Source organism: Papaver somniferum, chromosome 3 (assembly GCF_003573695.1).
Source record: "Papaver somniferum cultivar HN1 chromosome 3, ASM357369v1, whole genome shotgun sequence".
NCBI classification, from domain to species: Eukaryota; Viridiplantae; Streptophyta; class Magnoliopsida; order Ranunculales; family Papaveraceae; genus Papaver; species Papaver somniferum.
Window position 1 is genome coordinate 16,166,815 of NC_039360.1, and position 14,832 is coordinate 16,181,646.

Consider the following 14,832-nt stretch of genomic DNA (forward strand, 5'->3'; position numbering starts at 1 on the left):
GCGATACCGGTGCCTAAGGGGTATCAAAATCAGTGACAATAGAAAAGAATGCATCGCGAGAAAGCAATACAATTACCTAAACCTAGATTATGTAGAGAAAAAAAAATTCCTGATATCAAAGGAAAAAAAAAATGCAGAGCGTAAAGCTTTAAATTTCAGAGGAAGAAGAAGAGGAGGAGAGAGAGGTGTTACAAAGAAGAGAAAAAGATCTGGTTTTTTTTATGGATAATTTTTAATATTTTTTTTATGTTTTCGACGTAATTTAAGGGAAACAGAAAAATAATAACGAAAAAACTAAAGACGGAAAAATAGTGGTTTTTTATGATTTACTAAACCAATAGCAAGAGCAGGAATCTGCACCCCAATTTTTAAGGGGAACAAAATTGGATTCTAGAATCGGTATATATTTATATGTCTTATGATCGATTCCTAAGATTTCATTTTTCCCCAGAGTTTTCCAGACATAATCAAATTACATATTGTATTGTTCTATATACCGATTGTCCTACTAGAATTTTGTGTCGATTGTACGTTTTCACCTTGTCTTTATTAAGTCGTTTTATACCAGATATTTACATTGATGAATTATCCATGCCCGAGTTTAAGAAATCATAACTTGCAAGCACAGTACAACAACATCGACAGCAAGTGCACAACCTCTCATTTACCGTATGCGTGTATGTTAAATAAAAGAAATAAATACAACACATTGAAAAACCAACCAACCTGCCATGATCTCGGCACTTGTTGTGAATTTCTTTGACTGTATTCATCATTTACCATAGAAGAATTAGTGCGCCGCAGTTGTAGAGCTGGCCATTGATTGAAAATCATATTCAGTGGAGCGGATTGGAAGAGCCAATAAATCACTTAGCTACCTTGTGATTGATTCATCATTAGATCGAATTCAGTTGCGCACGGGTCCATTTCCAGGTGCACTTGATTGTCTTCCCAGCTTAGGAGCAATTAGTACAAAGTGATTTTCGAAATGCTATAAGAAAAATAGAGTATTGGAATGATATTCATTAAATCTAAAACCAGCTGCTTATTAATTGATATTGTATCTTATGTTGTGAAAGGCGAGCAAGGCGCCCAGTCACAAAAGGGGTGCCTCACCAATAATGCACCCAAGGCGCAAAAGGCGGGAGCCACTACCTGTAATAACTTTTTGTGGTTGCCTTGGGCTCCTTAATCAGGCGCGCCTAGGCGCCTTGTGTATCATGTTTTTAGGAGTTGCAACTTTAAAAAACAACTGATTTAACATCCAAATTTAACAAATTGAAAACTTAATCAACATTAAATCATATCAACAAAAATTGAAGTTAAAATTACTCACCGGTTTCACTGTCGCAAAAATATTTATTCATCAATACCTCAGGGTCCATATCCTTGAGGTCTCGATAATCATGAGCAAGGAGCTCTTTCATAAGCTTTCTGTCATCTTCTCTATGTTCACTTCGCCTAGCTACCTGAGCTTCCAATATATATGGATACATCTTTTTGTTACCACTCTTGTAATCATTTATCATCTCTTTAAAATCCTCGGTATCGCAATAAAAGTAACTTCCGGGAACATGCGTTGGGAGATAGAAAACTTTGTTGAATAGAGCAGAAGAAGAAGATGAGTGAGGGAGTAATAAACTAGGGTTTGATCTGGGGACCGGATCAACATGGGTAAATGTTGGCGACACGAGTAGAGAGAAGAAGAACCACCGATTTTGTGTAAAGTTCGTCTCATTACTTTGTGCATTTTTCAATCGAAATTTAACACTTGATCTGCGATCTGGGGATTGATTCTGGCCATCTCAGTATTTTTTTTTGTTTGTTTTTTCTTTGTTTGTGATGGTAACATTATCAAATTTAGAGTAATAAATTTGGATAAATTTGGAGAGAAATTTTCTGACCCACCGTATATATTTTACCTGAGTAGTTTGTAGCCTAGGTAAATTATTAGAGGCCTACTATTTTTTCTTGTTGATACCAAGCCTTGAATCCATGACCCTCGGTATGGACCGGTTCTCGCCTCATTTCCATGCAATCCATTGAACTACGGATTTTAAATTTGGCATCCGCATCCAATTCATATCCAACGGATTTTGCATCTAATGGATGCACGGATGGACGGATTGGATGCGGATAATCTAATGGATTTGTTTTAGTTAAAATTTATAGTAAAGGAAATAAGCCAACACAAATGACTCCTTATAAAACCTACATATCCTATATATGTATACAAATATAAATATGTCATGTACAACACCCCAAGCAAACATCTTAAAAATTCCTAAATGATCCATAATATTTTTTAGAGCTATATAAATTCCTTTAATTTAACGGATATGGATGTCCAACGGATTTTCAAGGTTGTATCCGGGCCCGATCCATTGTCCGTTGGATTTCAAAAACTTCATCCACATCCAACCCATTAACAAACGGTTTGGACATCCATCCGCAAATGAACGGTTGGTCCCGGTTAAATCCGTGGATTACGGTCCAAATGCTCACCCCTACCCTCGGTTATGGAGTATGAAAGGAAACCATGTACCTGTACCATTAGGCCCAGGGAGGTGTTGGTTGAGGACTGTAATTGGTTATGGAGTGTCTAGATTGAACAAAAGACTAGTTTAGCCTCAAATTGATCCTAGTCTTTTCTTTTTTTTTAAACAAAAGGAAAAGTATTTTTTAGATTATATTACATAACATCAGGCTTTCTTCTTCATCCCTTACAATATCGGCTAACCAAACTGGGATGGTATTCCAAAAATCAAAAGAAGCTTTTTTTTTTTCTAGCTTTGTTAGCCAGATTATGAGTTGTGATGTTGCCTGTTCTCTTAACATGACTGACCTGACATACATTACTACTAGACAAGAGATGCTTTATTTCTTCTACAATCCCCTGACTCCACCAATTTACATAAGGGGTAGCATCTATGATAGTTTTAACTAGATTAAGACAATCCGGCTCGAACATTACATATTTTAGATTCAGAGAGTTAGCCCATAACACTGCTTCTTTGAAGTCCAAGCACTCTACTTGTTCCGCATCTAGCCCTCCATAGATGAATCTTCCCTTGATGCCTTGGATCCTTCCTGCACAATCACGAGCTATTAGACCAACCCCAAATTGCTTATCATCAAAAGAAGCATCGATATTGATTTTGATGTAATTTCTGGTGGGGGTATCCATTTAGTATTAATACTACTACTAGGAATAGTATTATTTTGAGGCATTGTTGTGCTAAGGGACTGAACCATACTGCGAATCCTCTTGAAAGTTTCAAGGTTACTTGGTTTTTTGTTTCTAAATTTTTTGCCACACCTATTCTTCCATAAAAACCAAGTTGTTATCATGAGAAGTAAGGTATAGTCCTCCGAAACCGACTGTTGAGAGAACCAACTGATGATCCATGACAGTAGTGAAGTGTGACTTGCTTGCACATTGTGAGTGTTGATATTCAGTAGAAACCAAATTGATCTTGCATAGTCACAGTTGAGGATTAGATGCGTTAAATCCTCCTGGTGTGAAGAACAGTGTGGGCAAGTGATTTCTATGTCATGTTTATATCTACTAAATTTAGCTCTTGTCGGAACAATGTCTTTTAGATATTTCCAAATGAAAAGCTTCATTTTATGAGGAGCTCTAACTTTCCACGAGCGCTTCCAAGTTTGTTTTTGAACTGGTTTCTGTTGTTGAAGTTGTCTATAAGCCAGAGAAGTTAAGACCTTGTAAGCCGATTTGACTGAAAATTTTCCTGTGTGATTAGGTTTCCAGACTAGAGTATCACTTCCCTGCTGACTGAGATACATATTTCTAACGAGAGTTGTTGTGTCTTTTGGGAATATTACATTTATAAGTGGGATATTCCATCTTCTTGGATTTTGCAGCATTAAATCAGAAACATAAACTACTCTAATTGGTTCCCTGAAATTTTCTTTCGGTATTGGTGGATGACCTAAGCCTACTACCCACTTATCATACCAAATCAAGGTTTTTGTTCCACATTTCACATTCCATCTGTGAAATTTCCTAACTTGTTGAAGACCTTCCTCAACTCCTTTTCAAATCCAATAAGAGTTTTGTTGTTCTTTTTGTAGGTGGAGGAATTCACAATGTGGAGAATATTTCGACTTAAGTATTTTAACCCACAACTGATCTGACTCCATACAAAGTCTTCAAACTAATTTTGTAATTAGTGTCATATTGTATTGTTCTAGATCTCTGAATACTAGACCTCATCACATTTAGAGAAAGAAAGGGAATTCCAAGCAATAAAATTGATTCCCCTATAACTTTTATGTCCCCAACAAAACTTCCTTTGAGTAACATTCAATTTGTTTATTAAGTGCTTAGGGAGTTTGAAGTTGCCCATGTAGTGTACTGGAATTGTGTTCAAGACTGATTTAACCATGGTGGATCCGGCTGCCATGTTTAGCAGTTTAGAATTCCATCCTTGGAGTCTATTTTCGAAGACATCATTGATATAATGAAAATCATTAACTTTGTTCCTCCCCAATAATATTGGGACTCCCAAATACTTGTCTGGAGAACATAATTGCTTGACACCTAAAGTATTGACAATATTTTGCTTTTCTGCTAGAGATATCTCCTATAATGAAAGCTGCAGACTTTGTGAAGTTTATAGACTGTCCTGAAAGTTCTCCAAAATTTTGAAGAATATGCAAGATGTGTTCAAAACTTCTTTGATCTGCTTGAAAAAACAACAAGCAATCATCTGCGAATAACAAATGATTGATTGAATGAACATTTTTAACTACCTTAATGCCTTGAATTTGTTGGTTTTGCTCTGCTCTGTTAAGACTTTTAGTGAGAAACTCCATTGCAATGATGAAAAGATAAGGGGACAGGGGGTCCCCTTGTCTTAATTCTCTAGTAGGAATGTACTCATTACAACATCCACCATTTAGCTTAATAGAGATATAAGTAGTACTTACACATTGTTGTATAAGTAGTTTCCAATCTTCAGAAAAACCCAGGCAGTTCCACATTTTGTCTATAAATTTTCATTCCAATTTATCGAATGCCTTTGACATGTTTAGCTTAAGAGCTATCTGAGCTGATTTCTTCTTACACTTCTTCATTTAGTGGATTATTTCATGAGCTATTATAAGGTTGTCGTTAATGAATCTTTTTGGGACATAAGAAGCTTGGGTAGGGGAAATTATTTTGTGCATGAGAGGTTTCATTATGAGAACCAATAACTTGGAAAAGATCTTATAAGAAATATTACAGAGACTGATTGCCTGAAGTTCAATGAGGTTTGAGGATGTTTGGTTTTAGGAATTAAAGAGATGGAAGTTTTATTGATACTTTGAGGCATCTTCTTGGATGAAAATAACTCTTGCACCATTGAAGTAATGTCATCTCCAACTGTAGCCCATTGAGTTTGGAAGAAACCATCTAGGAATCCATCTGGTCCCGGAGAATTCCAACTTTTCAACCCTTTAACCACATTATAGATTTCATCTTTTGTTGGCATACTCAGTAAGATATCATTTTCCATTGGAGTAATGACTGGCTGAATATGATCAAAAGAAGAATCATTGATAATTGGCTTGGTAGAGGTAGTTATTTTAGAAAAATGGTCTTTGATTAAACCTGCTAGCTCTTATCTAGTTTGGTACCACTTTCCATTCAAATCTCTCAGAGTTGTAATGTTATTCCTTGACCTTCTAGGATTTGCTAGGGCATGGAAATAAGCTGTATTATTGTCAGCATCAAGAATCCATTGATAACCTGATTTTTACTGCCAGTAATCTGCTTCTATCTTCTTCCAGTGATTGATCTGATCAATGATATTTTGATTTTGAGTACTATTTTGATCACTATGGGGCTTAGATTGGACATATTGGAGCTGAGTTTTTAGAGCAGATATATGTTGTTGTATATGGCCAAAATGATTTATATTCCATTATGCTAGATGTCTTCTAGCGATGGATAGTTTACTTCCAAGATTATTAGAATTTCCTCTAGCAGTAGAGCTATCCCAAGAATTTGTGATAGTCTGAGCACACGTAGGATCCTTTAGCCAGCATCTATAAAACTTCCAAGCATTTTTTTGTTTGATGCAATCAACTTCTGTGACTAAGAGAACTTGGCAATGATCTGAACTAATGAATGGGAGGTGATATACCTTTGAGTCTGGAAATTGAATTTTCCACTGAGCATTGTTCAGCGCTAGATCAATTCTAGCTCTTTTATAACCCTTTCCATTTGTTTTATTTGTCCATGTGTAGTTACTACCCACAAATCCCACATCCATTAGACCAGCAACATCAATATTATTACAAACCCATTGATTTATTTAGGTACTATAAGAACTCTCCCCTTTACTGAGATGAACATTTAAATCACCCATAACTACCCAAGGATGGAAGACATTCTCAACTAGTTCTTTAATAAAACTCCATTGTTGTTGTTTCAACTCATTATAAGTTGATCCATACATACAGGTAAGAAGCCATTCTTCTTTGGCGGGATTAGATGTTATTAACAAATGGATCATGTTATCTTTTGAGCAGACTATATCACAAGGGAATCCATGTTTCCACAAGAGAATTAAACCTCCAGATATTCCAATAGAACTAATGAGCAAAGAGTTTGGGTAGCAGTACGGTTGTATGAAAGCTTTATCTTTGTCCTCACTAATTTTTGTTTCCACTAAAAAGATAATATCCTGACTATGAATTCTTATAATCTCTAGCAGATAATCCCTAGAATCCTTGGAACCAAAACCTTGAACATTCTAGGTTAGAATTTTCATTTTTTTAAGATTAATGCAGAAGATTGAGAGAAACAAAGATAACAACTAAGAGAATTGAACTGAAATATGCAATTTTTAAAACACGAGTTACTGAAACTACAATTGGATTAAAAGAAATTATAATGGAATACCTGATCAGCAGCAGATGGGGCTTTTTCTTTGAACCTTCGAGCGTAGTTTTGCTCTGAGATTGTCCCTTGATAAGGAGGATACAAGTTAGGTGTGCAATTTGGATCATCAATTATTACATGAGTGTTTGAAGTATATATTTCATGTTGATTAGAAGAGTTTTGGATGGTTTGATTTTGCTCATACTGAGAAATTAGGGCTTCAATATGACCTTTAAAAGCTCCTGATTGATGAAAATTCGCTGGATCTATGTTTTGGGCATTGTAATCATCAAAAGAAACATCAAATCCACTCATATCAAGATAGTTTCTAAGCAAATTCCTATCAATTTTTTCACCTAAAATTTCCCCACTTTGATTTTCCTCTCTAATGTTATGAATTGCAGTATATTTCAGAATATTAGTTGGGTACTGGGTGAAATTTTCTAAGGGTTGAGAAGATGATTTACCCCTATTGCTAGACTCCCCTTGATCCATTCTTAGTCTCTTTCCATGCCTAAGATATGAGTTATCTTTATCCCTTCCTCTGGAAATATTAACTTGAAGCATACCTTGGTTATTACACCCAATTGAGATTTGGGATTCCATTTGAGTCGTTGTGTCAGCCAGCCGATTCCCCAATAAATCTTGCTCAACATTTTTTCCTTCACCCTCAGCGACCTCATTTGCCTCCTCCTGTTGACTTGCATTTAAGACAACAACCTGATTTTCCTCAATAACTATTGCATGTTGGTTTTCCTGATCGGTTTGCATGGTTGAAACTTGAGAGCCACTACTCTTTGAACCTCTTGTATCTGGATTATTCCATGACGGGGGATCAAGAATAGATTTAGATGAGAGATACCCTCTTTGTTGTTGAAGAATTTTTTTTTCAATGGCTTCGCATTCTTGTTACTTGTGGTCTATTGTGTAACAGTAGTTACACAAGTTAAAAGGTTGCTTCTCGTAAAATAACCTAATCCACACCTCTTCTCCTACTGTGTTTTTCATCCAGAAACCTCTACGCAATGGATCACGAACATCGATCAAGACTTGTACTTTTTAAACTTTCCCTTTGGTATTATGCAATCTCGAGGGTCTAAATCCTTGACTTCTCTCATAGATGCCGCTATACTTTCTACGATGGGTTGATTGGAAAATTCTGGTTGCATGTTATATAGACGCATCCATAAGAGTTGCTTAGTCAAATCTGCGTGAGATCTTGGTATGTTTGGATTCCATGGCTCCGTGACTAAGAGGTCACCTTCAATATACCAAGGTCTTAACTTCAAAACCAATTCATACTCCTCTTCTATATAAAACTTGATCATTAGACTGTCATCTTCTTCCTTTTTTATGAAGATATCCTTAATCCTCGTCCATAGATTCTTCAGATCTCTATCTAACTCACTCACTGAATATTGTTTGTCTAAGTAAATTTTAGATAAAAAACAAAACTTCCATTGTTTAGCTCCTTCTAACAAAACTTCTGCTGAGATATCTGGTTGTTTTAGAGCTCTAAGCCTTTTAGATATGAACGTGGTCTCCATTTTTTGTTGTACTTCACTGAGTTGATTGTCCATAGTGAATGAAGAGTAAGAGTAAAATAGGAAGATATAGTATAAGAGGAGAAGTAATAGCATGTGCATGCTTGACAGTTCAGGACAACTTCTTTTCTGTTCTTTGAATGTGTGACACATGTAGGGATTTTTCAGAAAAGAGACTGGTTGAAGAAAGAAGTTAAGAGGGTAACAAGTAGGCGGCTAGAAAGCTTGCAGCAGTTGATCTTTTAAGGAGACTAAAAAAGAGGAAAATCTTTTGGATTCTGCAAGAAAAATACGGAAGAAAAGGGATACAGTAGAAACTCTTTTAATTAATACTGGATTATTTGATAAACTCTCTTAAATAATATTTCTGGTCGGTCCCGAGTTGGGGACAACGTGCTAAATTAATAATTCGTTAAAATTATAAGATAATACATTTTTGATTATCTATGTAGACCCCATCTTAAATATAAATTAATAATACATTATATATACTCAATACATTAATGATTTACGAAGACTTTTTGAAAAATGATTTAATTGTCTTCAATTTTTTGCTAAAATCTCAATATTGCATTGAATATCATCTCTCAATTATCTTATCATTGTAAGAATTTTGGTGTTGTTTTCTCATAGCTTATCAAGAAATTATTCAATGATTGTCGCTTTAATAGCCTCGTTTCGTGAAAGGGGATCTACTGTATAACTTTCATCTTCTTATTCCACATCTTTATCAGTTCCTATAATGCTCTCGACTATTTCTTCATCAGTCAACAATTGTGTTCTTCCGGATATTTTTGGACATCTTCGACATTCATTGAATTGCGATAGCCCAACTTCTTGATCAAAATTTGCAAGTCTCCAGTGATTTCACTGTCTGTATGTTCATCTAAATTGTCTACACTTGTGTTATATGTTGATCGAAGGTTATAATGACGAAAGAAGTTTGCAAGTGTACTTGTACGAACGTCGATAATCCATGCTGAAATTGCAAGATTCATTGCATCTAACACATTTATTTTTTCTGGATTTGACGACCCTAATTCATAGCCTTCCAAAAGACCTCTATAAAATTGACGATGATAATGCGTTTTAAAAGCTCGTATAATCCCTGCGTCACAGGGTTGAATTTCTAAAGTTGTCTTTGGTGGCAAAAAAAAATCAACATTTTGCAGTCCTTCAATAGTTTTTGGATGAGAAGGGTAATTTTCCACAATCAGGAGAACTTTTCTTGCAGCCATCAATATATAAATTAATAATTATTAATTTATCGGTCAATTAATATCTCATACAGAGCTTTTGGTTGGTAACCTAGCAACAAGCTGGGCACCAACTCCTCTTTGAATAGCAACGCCTAATCTATAAAAAATAAAACTTCCTAAGCCACTACTAGCGTCATTGCTCATCAAACAATTCCGTAGACGTTTGAAAAAAACAAGAGTATCTTCCCCAAGTTCCCCTAAAGTAGAGAAATCCAGAATACCCAAACCATACCCATGTGCAGCACACTTGTCCAAATAATTGGCCCGTTTACGAGAAACATCACTCGAAATGGCCTTCCTAGGGGAAAAGGAACGGACACCCTCACCAGTGAATGGAGAGACACATGTGACATCCATACAAACATCTTTCCCATTTTTCCCAGTTAATATCTCGCTTAATTAATAAATTTTGATGGTCCCGACAACATTAATTTATAGAGTTTCTAATGTAATTTGTTTTGTAATAGTCATTGATAGTATCAAGGATTAAAGAGGAATAAAAAGGAAGGGACAAATAGGCAAAACTGCTTTAGGAGTCTCCGACAAATCCCAGTCTGCTGATCAGTACCTACACGTAAATAAAAATACAATTCATTAGATCAAAAGCTATTGCATGTAAAGAAAACTAATAATAGATAAAAGATAGAGATGGATAGTGATGAAAAAGGTAAAGGAATCAAATATCAAAAGGTTGAGGGTGATGAATTTGGAAGATGAAAGAGAGCGAGTCAACTCCGAGTTTTTATCGAGTTTTTATCTTTGTCCTATGTTTGATTTGGTGGAAGAGATTTCATGTTGATCCTAGTCTTAACTCATATAAACATAAATCATTTCTATTGCAAATACAAATCAAAAAGAAACACTAAACTAACCTTTTAAAACATAAAAAAGAAAAACACTTTATATATCCATCCAATCTTTCCAAATCCTATAAACCCTAAGATCAGTTCTTATGGACTGAACAAACTTCAAGTTTGTTGATTTTTCTCCCACTATGGACTCAACAAATATGAAAAATGGATGTACAAACCAACAAATTTGTTGGTTTGTTGAGTGATATGGAACATGTAGCGCGCGCTTGATGGAAGGTCGGGCGAGCTTGGAACCAACGCTGGCGCTTGAGCCAAAAACGCTGGCGCTTGTCCTTGCATCGCCCGTTCTTATTTCATGCGTCAGCGTCCTTCCTTAAAGCGCTGCGTTCTTCATATGAGCGCCAACGGCTCCTTCCATTTGTTGCTCCTTTTTGTTTCCCTATAAATTCAGTTCATCTCCAGACTTAAAACTCACACCTTCTTCATCACTACCTCAAAATTACACAATTTCATACCATCTCTAATTTTTCTTTTTCTTTTTTTTCAAACAAAACTATTCATATCAACTCAATCTACTAGAAAAAATCCCATCTTTATAAATTTCATTTCTAACAAACATGGCATCCTCACAACAACGATCACACCAACAAACACCACAACGAATACCAGAACAAACACAACAACAATCACAATAAGAAACACAACAAAATACACCGCAATCACAACCAAGAAACACAAGAATTCGTGGTGTCAAGTATACGATGGATGAAGACGAGTTACTTTGTAGAAATTATGTATTATATACATTGGATGAAATCAATGGTGTTTATCAAGAAAAAAAAACCTTTTATGATAATATTTGACAAAAAATTTGTGAAGAAACAGGTAACCATAGACGTGATGCTGATGGGTTGTCTTATCGTTTTCACGCGATTTCAGCAGCCGTTAGTGAATATGTAGCTTTGATCACTCAAATTTGGCACAACAGAAGAAGTGGTGAAGGCGAACCAGATGTGGAACGAAGATGTCGAAAGAGTGGCAAAGATACCATAAATTAAGCTTCCAACATGAAACTTGTTTCACCATTTTGAGGGTGCTTAACAAGTTTAATCCATACTTGCTAGAAGGTAATCAAGTGCCTGCAAGATCACCACATGGTCCAATCTCGCAGGATTTTCAGAATTGAGGGTATGCTTCCTCACCTGATGGAACTCCAAGTAGTCAGGAATAACACAACAATAATCTAGACGTTAACACCAACGTCAAGAGAATAAGAGGATGGGGACAGAAAGATGCAAAAGTAGCGAGAAACGCAGCCCAACGATAATTGTAAGGAGGTTCAAGCGAGTACAATGTATGTTGATCACAAGGAATTCGAGATGCAGACAGAAGCAGATAGAGCCAGGGACCGTGACGTTGCTTTAAATAATCAACAAAAAAGTCATCTTTCGCGAGAAAAATACTACAGGGATCCTAAGCTAAAAAAGTTACTTTCCTTGAACATTTCAATAATGAGTAAATGACAATTTGCTGCATGGACTAAGGGAATGGATGCGGCTGAAGATCAACAAGCCGCGGTCGAACAACAACAAGTCGCGGCCGAACAACAACAAGACCCCCGTCAACAAACTGGCCAGTATGTAAATGCGGAAGAAGACGAAGATGATGCCTCGGAAGAAAACGAAGATGAATGCAGTCTTTCTAACTGATTTTAATTCTTGTTTAGTTAAGTTTAATTTAATTATACTCGTTTATATAAAATTACTTTTAATCTAATTGCCTCAGTTTTAATTTTAAGTATAGTCGTTTAAAAAAATAAATTTAAATTAAAAAACGTACTAATCAAAATAAACAACAACACTAAATTGAAATAACATCTATCTGCCTCGCCCCCGCGCATCGTCTCTTTCTCTTTTTGAAGCCCAAATGTGCTTAGTTAGATCTTGTCTTAATTTTCCATAGATTCCCCAATTTTGGAGTCTGTCAGTGGCAAGTCTATATTCTCTTTCTGGCCGTCCGTGCTCCACCACAAGATCCAGCACCAAATCTTCATCTGAAAAGCTCGTCCAGGTTGGGTCATGCCTGGTTTGTTCAATGACCATGTTATGCAGAATGATACAAGTCAGCATAATTTTGTTCATTTCTTGAAGATCAAAAAAGCGTGTCGGCCCAGCTATGATGGCAAACTTCCTTTTCAGTATGCCAAAAGCGCGTTCAACATCCTTTCTTCATTTCATTTTTTAGGTGTTAAAGTACTTCATATCCTTCGAAGACGTCGGTCAAAAACCTACATGTTTATAAGCTTGAACCATAGTTGACCATTCTGGATATAGATTTCGTCTGCTAGATAATAACCCTGAGTGTAGTGATTACCGTTGATGGTGAAATTATAGTGCAGCGTGATCCCATTCTTAATATCTTCAAACAATGGTGACTTATACAAAACGTTGAGATCGTTATTGGGCATGCCAAAACCAACAATCATAGCTGGATGAAGCTTCCAAAATTACAGTTGTTTTGGATAATAACCCTTATATTGGCCTGCCCATTCAACCGGACATGCATGCCACGTCTAGTGCATGCAGTCAAGACTACCTAGCATTCCTGGAAAACCCCTCGCGGTATTTTCTTCATATATTCTTTGAACATCTTCCTGAGTAGGCTTTCTTAAAAAGGTTGGACCAAAATGCTCGACAATTGTTTCGCAAAACAATTTGAGATACCTAAAGGCGGTTGTTTTCCCAGTACATATGTAATCATCTGTGGAATCCGCTGGTACCCCGTAACCTAGTTAGGAGGGCCGCAGTGATCTTTTGTTCGGGACTAAAGCCTCGTACATGTCGTGCATCATACTGATAATTAAATAAACGTTGTACCTAACAAACTTCGGCAATAATCCTTTGCGTCAAGTTGCGGTCCATGCGGAATCGTCGCTGAAAATCCTCATGGAAATAGACATTCATGATTAAAATAATCATGTATCATCTTTTCGTGGTAAAAATGTTGATCTCACCACGTCCATCTTCTAGTCGCAACTCAATATGGATCTAAAGGCTTTGATATGATCCCGGATTGTAATTGCAACATAAAATTTTATTTCGACTTCTTCTATCTTGATTTGCATCTTCATCCATTTGATGCAAAAACTCCATACACATTTCTTCCTCTTTTTCATACAACATTTCATCCATTTCCATATTTTCCTCAGAAGAATCAAAATCAAAATTCATGGTTGAAAGTTGAAAGAGATTGAAATTAAGAAAAAATTGATCGGATGAAAGATTGTTGTAAATTTATGAGATCAAACTCGAGACGTGCTTATGGAGGTATAAACTAGCCAGCAGAAACTAGTCGTTCCGGTGATCGTTTAAAAGCATCGGTTGGCGACCTTGGTTCAAATGCCAGCGTGTCTCATAAAAACACGAGCACTAGCGTTTTTCCTTCAAACTCCATCGTTTGTACTTAGTTCTCGCGCTTGACGGTCAACTTCCCAATGCTTTACCATAGTGGAAAAGCCAGTTTGGCCATCCACCTGGTTCAACAAAAAAATGGGTTTGGCCATTGGCCTAGTAAAAAAAAAACATCTTTTTGTCTAACTATCACCGATTCATCTAAGGTAAGTTAAATTGGCATCAACCCATTCTATTAATAAGATTTATTCTTTGATTTACACAGTGAGAAACCTTTTTTTGAAAATCCAATTTCTGATTTCTATCCAGAATTGATTTATATAGACCCATTGGAAAAGAAGAACATAACCCATAATCGGTGGACACGATGGATTTACAAAAATCAATTCTGGATAGAAATCAGAAATTCTTAATAACATAACCAGGATCGATTTAAGATGATCATCATCGACCGATTATAGATACTATTTTATTTTTGAATTTTGTGCTCATACAATAGGATTTTATATATGTGGTTCATCTACCGGTTAAGTCACTTTCCTTTTCAGATTCCCATCTCAGAATCGGTATATAATTATATGTCTTATCCACCGATTCCTAGTGTTTCATTTTTATGTAGAGTTTTCTATATAAAATCAGATTGCATGTATTGTTCTACATACCTGTCTTACTAGATTTTTGTTTTGATTGTACTTTTTCGTAGATATGGATTTCATCCATCTGAAATTTTACAACCGAGAATGCAAGAAAGTTATCTTAAGTTAGAGCCAGAAAAAATCTTTGTGACCAAATATAGTGTTGCATTTGGTTGAGAGACCAAACTAGAGTTGGCTTTGAAATTTGCAGATAAACTTGCATATGAGGAACTTGGGGTGCTAGGAAGCTTTGCAGAAATAAGGAAACAAGAAATTATAG

At 36.0% G+C, this 14,832-nt stretch overlaps 2 protein-coding genes across 2 annotated transcripts; both read right to left on the reverse strand.

Moving 5' to 3' along the window:
- Positions 1-2,692: 2,692 nt before the first annotated feature.
- On the reverse strand, positions 2,693-7,663 carry LOC113359047. Its single transcript, XM_026602743.1, has 2 exons — positions 6,914-7,663; positions 2,693-3,090 (listed from the first exon to the last, which is right to left on the reverse strand). The coding sequence occupies exons 1-2, from the start codon at positions 7,661-7,663 to the stop codon at positions 3,046-3,048; spliced, it is 795 nt and encodes a 264-aa protein (XP_026458528.1). The 3' UTR covers positions 2,693-3,045.
- A 1,540-nt stretch (positions 7,664-9,203) lies between these two features.
- Positions 9,204-9,674, reverse strand: LOC113359048 (tigger transposable element-derived protein 1-like). The gene has a single exon (XM_026602744.1). It carries the CDS (start codon positions 9,672-9,674, stop codon positions 9,204-9,206), a length of 471 nt encoding a protein of 156 aa, XP_026458529.1.
- Between the last annotated feature and the right edge of the window lie 5,158 nt (positions 9,675-14,832).